Consider the following 7,025-nt stretch of genomic DNA (forward strand, 5'->3'; position numbering starts at 1 on the left):
TGTGTGTGTGTGTGTGTGTGTGTGTGTGTGTCCAGCTCAGCCCACCAGGGGGCGGGGCTGGCTGGCATGTGGTGCTGGGGGATTGAACCGCGGTCCACTGTGCTTTGCTAAGCTTGTTCTAAGTAGGTGCTTTAGACCACTGAGCCATCTCTCCAGCCCCGATTAGATTTATTTGTATAATTTTATAGCATGCATATGTGGCTAATCCAAGGTAGGTTGTTCTATTAATCCCACTGTATGTATGGGTGGGTGGTGATAGAGATTGAGTTCCAGGCCTTGCACATGTTGCATATGCCTGGCAAACCCTCTACTGCTGAGCTACATCCTCAGCCCCCCCCCCACTTTTTTTTTGTGGAACCGGGGATTGAACTCAGGCCCTTGCACTTGCCAGGTAAGCGCTTATTCCACTGAGCCATCTCCCCGGCCCCTCCTCAGCCCATTTAAAAAAATTTATTTATTTATTTATTGCTCAGTCTGCCCTGGGGGGTGGGGATGTTATGGCATGAGGTGTCAGAGATCAAACTGCAGTCCCTGAGCTTGCCTGAGCTTGCCTAATCAGGCACTTTATTCCACTGAGCTATCTCCCCAGCCCCCACAGTAAATTCTTCTTAAATTAGCTGTTATTATTGTTGGAAAGGAATGGTCATTAATCCTTACACATACCATGGGGGCATTACACTGTGAAATGCCCCTCTCCTCTTGTCCAGTCTATACCTGAGCAACTTGTGCAGTAGACATATTTGATAGATTATTTTTTTCTATGTTTTTGATACAGGGTCTCACTACACAGCTCAGAATCATAGTGATCCTCTTGTTTTCAGCCCCCCCCCAGCGGAATAAGTGCTTGTCTGGCAAGGGCAAGTCCTGAGTTTGATCCCTAGTACCACACAAAAAAAAAGAATTTACTATGTTCCAGAGGGTGTGTGTGTGTGTGTGTGTGTGTGTGTGTGTACCTGCACATGTGTTATTGGAAATTGAGTCCAGGATCTTCACATTGAGCTACATCCCATTCCTTTTTTACTTTTTATTTTGACACATGGTCTTGCTAAAGCACTAAGTTGCTCAGCCTGAGTTTGAACTTTTGAGCCTCTTGTTTTAGCCTCACAGAGTGCTGGAATCACAGGCATTCACTACCACACCCTGAAACTTTTCTGATATATATATATATATATATATATATATATATATATATATATATAATTTCTGTTCTTTTTTTTAAATTATTTATTTATTTGTGTGTGTGTGTGTGTGTGTGTGTGTGTGGCCAGCTCAGCCCACCAGGGGGCGGGGCTGGCTGGCATGTGGTGCTGGGGGATTGAACCGTGGTCCTTGTGCTTTGCTAAGCTTGTTCTTAGTAGGTGCTTTAGACCACTGAGCCATCTCACCAGCCCCATCTGTTCTTTTTTTAATCTGTCTTTTGAGACTTACAGAGTTCATGCTGGCCTTGAACTTACTTTGTGGCCCAGGCTGTTCAAATTCAGAACAATCCTGCCTCAACCTCCTGAGCACTGGGATTACAGGTGTGCAACATGACAACTGGCCACTACTTCAGTTCTTTTTTATTTTATTTTTTTGGTAGAACTGGGGATTGAACTCAGGCCATTGCACTTCCCAGGCAAGCGCTTATTCTACTGAACCATCTCCCTGGCCCACTACTTCAATTCTTAAAACCAAAGGGTAACATTCTCATCTTAGAGAAGACGAAACCAGGGCTAGGGATATAGCACAGTGGTATAGTGCCTGCCTCACAAACATGTGGTCATGAGTTCAATTCTCAGTACAAAAAAAAAAAAGTTTCGAAGCGGAAACCAAGTCTCCCATATGTTAGTGAATAATAAACCTGAGCTGTGACCACAGGCCATGAGATTTGAGAGGCTCTACCATGAACCATTAAACTTTTAGCTTGAAGCTGCAGCTCCAGCCTTCTCTGCACCCTTTTTTCCACCCAGCATCAACTAACTGTAACTCTTGTCTAGCTGCTGGGCTCCACCCTCTTGCCCTGCATCCCCGCTGAAGACCTCATAGTCCAGACCTTCATTTAGTCCCTGCTTCTTTCTCACCAATTTTGGAATGAACTCACTCATGGAAGCCCCACCCATTGTCCTGCCCCATAATGTCACCAGGAGCCCCACCCACACAGCCTGCCCTTGAGGGGTCTGAGAGCCCCCTGCCCACCTCCCTGCCCCACCTCCTCCCACTGGTGTATATATCTGATGAGGCGGGAGAGGCGGAGCAACCGCAGCAGGCTGAGGATCTTGGTGAAGCGAACAATCCGCAGGGCCCGAGCTGTTTTGTAGACCTCAGCATCCAGCCGGGGCTCCAGCTCCACTACCAGGAAGATGTAGTCCACTGGGATGGAGGAGATGAAGTCAACCAGGAACCAGGTACGCAGGTAGCGTGTGCGGATGGCCCGAGGTGCCAGCAGGATCTCAGCGCCCTCCTCTACCACAATGCCCGTACGGAAGTTGAGCACCAGATCCAGTAGGAAGAAAGTATCAGAGAGGACATTGAAGACAATCCAAGGAGGAGAGTTCTCTTCTTTGAAGAAAGTGATGCCCACAGGCAGTACAATGAGGTTTCCCACCATCAACAACAGCATGATCAGGTCCCAGTAAAACCTAAGGTGGAAGAAGGATGGGGACTGAGACCACAACGATATCTCATCAGCCACTAGACTGACAGAAGCTAGTCTGTGGGCAAGAATACAGAATACAGAATGACCATTTAGAGCCGGGTGTGGTGGCACACTTCTGTAATCCCAGCATTCAGGAGGCTGAGGTAGGAGGATCATTGTGAGTTTAAGACCAGGCTGGGCTACAAAGTGAGCTCAAGGCCAGCCTGAACTGCACAGTGAGGAGACCCTGTCTCAAAAAAGAAAAAGAGAAAAGAAAAAGAATGACTATTTATAGCCTCTGGGAGTGAAACTGGGACCACTAATTGGAACAGTTCACAATCATCTGGTAAAAGTTAACATTTGAATTTCTTACCACCCATAAGTTCCTTTCCTAGGTGTATACACACCCAAAGGAAACAAAGGCTCCAGGAGGAATGTATGGAAATGCTTATAGTGGGATTCAATTTGGGAACAACCCAAAGGTCCATTAGTAGAAAATGTAAATATCCTGTAACCCTAGAATTCTCAGGAGGATAAGGCAGGAGGATAAGGCAGGTTCAAGCCCAGCCTGGGATACACAGTGAGTTTAAGAGTAGCCTGAACTTGGGGCTGGGGAAATGGCTCAGTAGGATAAGCGCTTGACTGGCAAACTCAAGGATATGAGTTCAATCCCCGGTTCTGCCAAAAAAGAAAAAGAAGAGTAGCCTGAACTACATAGGGAGACCCAGTCTCAAAAAACAAGACAAGGGCTGGAGCACAGGATCCTGAGTTCAATCCTGGGTACCACAAAAAAAAAAAGAAAGAAAGAAAGGTCTGGGGAGTTAGCTCAGTGGTCTGAGCACCTGCCTGGCAAGTGCAAGGACCTGGATTCAGTCTCTAGTACTACATGCTGTGCCAGCCACTGAAGCCAGGCATGGTGGTACATGCCTATAATCCCAGCACTGGGGAGACTGAGACAGGAGGATCACTACTAAATAGACTCTATTATTTATTTAGTTAGACCCTGTACTAAATAAATAAATAAGTAAAAGATTTTTTTTTAAAACTACACAGACGGGCCAGGGAGATGGCTCAGTAGAATAAGCGCTTCCCTGGCAAGTGCAAAGACCTGAGTTCAATCCCTGGTTCTGAAAAAAAAAAAAAAAAAAAAAAAACTACACAGACAAGTGAACTGTGTGGTGACACATGCCTGTAAGGCCAGCACTGTGGGAGTGTGAGGCACTAGGATCCCAAGTTTGAGCCCAGCCCAGACAGTTCAGCAATTTAGCAATACAGATAGCTGTTACATGATCATTACAATGATAATATTTATGCATCATTATCTAACATTTTTAAAAATTTAAGGATAGGGGCTGGTGAAATGGCTCAGTGGTCTAAAGCACCTACTTAGAACAAGCTTGGCAGAGCACAGGGACCACGGTTCAATCCCCCAGCACCACATGCCAGCCAGCCGCGCCCCCTAGTGAACTGAGCTGCCCCCCCCACATAAATAAATGAATAAAATTAAAAAAAAAATTTAAGGATAAAGTATTCTGGGCTAATTTCACAGGGTTGTTGGAAAAAATTTCCACCAAGACAGTGGATGTGACAATGTTGTACAAGAGCTGGTTGGTGCCATGACTCACCCACTCTTTACTTGCAGACCTCTGAAAAGGTTGCTGCTTCTCTCATCTCCAGCTCTTTGCCCTTCCTTGTCTAGGACTTCATGTACTACTTGCCTTCCCCACCCCATTTTTCCTCGCCAGCACAGTTGGCCCCATGGATCCTGTTTCTCCATGAAAACCTGCTGATCCCTGTCCCAGGATTTTCCCTGCCTCTTGTCTGAAGTGAGCTTTCCAAGAATTTCCCTCAGTTCGGGGCCTTTGGGGTGGGTGCTGCACACATAGAGGAGCCATAAGGGATCCTGAGGCTGCACAGTTCCAGCCCGGCGTTCTTTTCCTTCTCTGACCTCCCTGTGCTCGCTGGACTCTAGCGGAGCCAAGCAAGGACATGCGCAGGGGAGACTACATTGCTGTGCAGAAGCTGTGCAAATAAGAGGTCAGGAGAGAGCTGGGGGAAGCCTCATTTGGACAAAACCACTGGATAATCTGAGGGACTCAATTTCCTACAGTGATTTTAATTCTAGGGCACATCTAATCCCAACATAAGCCCAGGATACAGCCCCTCTTGACGGCTTGCCAAATGATTTTTTTTTTTAGCCCCTCAAAGGCTCTTGGTGGTTCCCAAGTCCAGGCTCCAGGAATCCTCTCAGACTGTGAGCTTTCATTCAACAACAAACCCTTGCTTCCCCCCCACCCCACCCCCGGGCTGCTGAGGAGAAATCCTGAGCTGTGAGACACTGGGAGAGGGAGGGAAAAAGGGTTTGCCTAACCAGCAGAGCATCTTCACAGCCTGACTCACGGGCGGTCACAAGCCCAGCGGGTGATGAGGGAGAGGGGATGGGGAAGAAGCGCATCCTAAGGGGCGCACAGCTTCTGAGGATGTGAACCGCACAGAGGGAGGGAGCACCACCGGAGACCAGAAAAGGTTCGTGAGGCGGGGAGTGAGGCATGAGAATCAAGAAACAATGGGAAGAGGAGGAACATTTCGGGAGAGGGCTTGTCTGGATTGAAGATAATGTCTGATCTCCGATTGCATTTCCAGCCTCCAGACTCATACGCTTCGTCCTGCTGCTTTTCTTTCCCATGCATACACCTCCACCTCCTCCAAAAGCTGTCCTTCATTTCCCCCAAGGACAGGGCTGCTCTCCTCCCCTAGCGACCTTGATGAAGAGGTACAGCCAGATGGGGACCGTGAAACGGCCCCACCCCCACTCTCCCTTCCTCTCCTCCGGGAGTCACCGGGCTTTGGGGCGGTGGTCGCGTTGGGCCTCAGTGCTGGGAACCGGCCCCGCCCCGCCGCGCCCCGCCTTCAGCACCAGGGACAGCAACCGAGCTGCGGTCTCTGCCGTCCTTATTTTTCCGGCCCACCTGTCTGGCTGAACCAGGCAGGTGCTAAGGGTGACAGTGGGACAGAACGAGCTAGGCTTCCACCTCAGGCTGACCCTGATGCTTGGGGTGCGATATAATTTCACAGATGCCAACAATCCGGACTGCAAGAGGCAGGGGCTCCCGACTCGGGTAGTCCCTGGTCCAGAGGGGTCCTGGGTTGCTTGCACGAGAAATTGTGGTCTCTGGAAATCCCTCGGGCGCCCAGTCTGACAAGTCATGTTGGACCTGTGGCCGGGGATATCCTGCTCAGGAATTCCCGGGCTGGGTCGGGGGAGGTGACTCCTGCCTCACCCGGGACACCTGGGTGGCAACGGAGTGTGGGACGGGCTTGGACCCGCGTCGCTGCCCGTGGGGTGGGATCAGTGTCCCCTCACCCTGCCGGCCCCCAGTACCGGAAGTCGCTGTAGGGGTGGATGATCCAGGCCCCCGCCGACTTCACGCGCTCTTGCTCGATTTCCACTGCTTTGTGGCTGCCGAACACCCGAAGCGAGAACTTGTTGACCGTGGGCTGCAGCAGGGTCCCGAGCGGCCTCCTCTTCGGCTCGGGCGCGGACCCCAGGGTCTGACCCGAGGCCGCGGCAGTCGGCGTGGGAGCCGCGGGAGGCACCGCCTCCACGCCAGGGGTCGTCCCCTCGCCGACCCCAGCGGCTGGCCGCTGCTCCGCCTCCATAACGCCTGCCGCCTACACGCCCGGCCTGCAGGACCCCGCTGTGGCCATCTGGGCCCGACCCTTGGCGCTGGGAGCGGGCGCAGCCCGGCGCTGGGAGCCTCTCCTCGCTGGCTGGAACTGCCGGCGCGCTGGGCGGAGGGGGTGTGTGCGACAGACTGGCGGGCGGGAGTGCTGCTCGCGACACTGCGCCCCCTGGCGGGGCCGCGCGCAGACCCGGGTGGTGGTGCCGGGGACTCCGAGGTGGGTGTGGCCTCTAGTGGGTGTGGCCTCGCGGCCCGGGGACAGCCGAGGAGCAGTCGGGGGCGCGAAGGAGAGGCCTAGAGCTGTCGGGCTCTACCCACTGAGAGTCGGGAGGTGGGGCCGCCGGCAAGTGGCGGGAAGACCCGCCCGGGTTGTGCAGCTCCGAGGAAGGTGAGGGGTTGGGGGCTTACGGTCTTCTGTCCCAATTTCCTCTCATCCTCCCTTCTAAGCCACTCGCTAAGGCCAGCACACTCCTAATGCGCCCTCCAGCTTTCACCAAAGGCGACGCCGTCCCCCACCGCGTGGGCCCTGCGCACACAGGCAGGGTACGAAAGCCCTAGCCTTCCAGCCGCTGCCCATCTGTGCCCGAGGACAAACAAAGAACAGGCATTTAGGGTGTTATGGTATGTTAAACGCTAGACATTCGGAAAAATGCCGAATTCCTCTCTTCCTCTCGGTTTCTTACTGTCACTTCGCTATTTCAAGCCCTCAGCACTTTTTCCACTTAAAT

General features: G+C 51.9%; 1 protein-coding gene across 1 annotated transcript in view; it reads right to left on the minus strand.

The window, feature by feature from the left end:
* Hcn3 (hyperpolarization activated cyclic nucleotide gated potassium channel 3) overlaps positions 1 to 6,274 on the minus strand; it is an 11,789-nt gene extending 5,515 nt beyond the window's left edge. Inside the window, exons 1-2 of the mRNA XM_004629762.1 lie at positions 5,997 to 6,274; positions 2,189 to 2,618 (exon numbers count right to left, since the gene is read on the minus strand). Coding sequence (XP_004629819.1) covers positions 2,189 to 2,618; positions 5,997 to 6,274 — 708 coding nt within the window. The remainder of the gene's footprint in view (positions 1 to 2,188; positions 2,619 to 5,996) is intronic.
* Positions 6,275 to 7,025: the final 751 nt, after the last annotated feature.

The sequence above is a fragment of the Octodon degus genome, unplaced genomic scaffold, assembly GCF_000260255.1.
Source record: "Octodon degus isolate 3935 unplaced genomic scaffold, OctDeg1.0 scaffold00032, whole genome shotgun sequence".
Lineage (NCBI taxonomy): Eukaryota > Metazoa > Chordata > Mammalia > Rodentia > Octodontidae > Octodon > Octodon degus.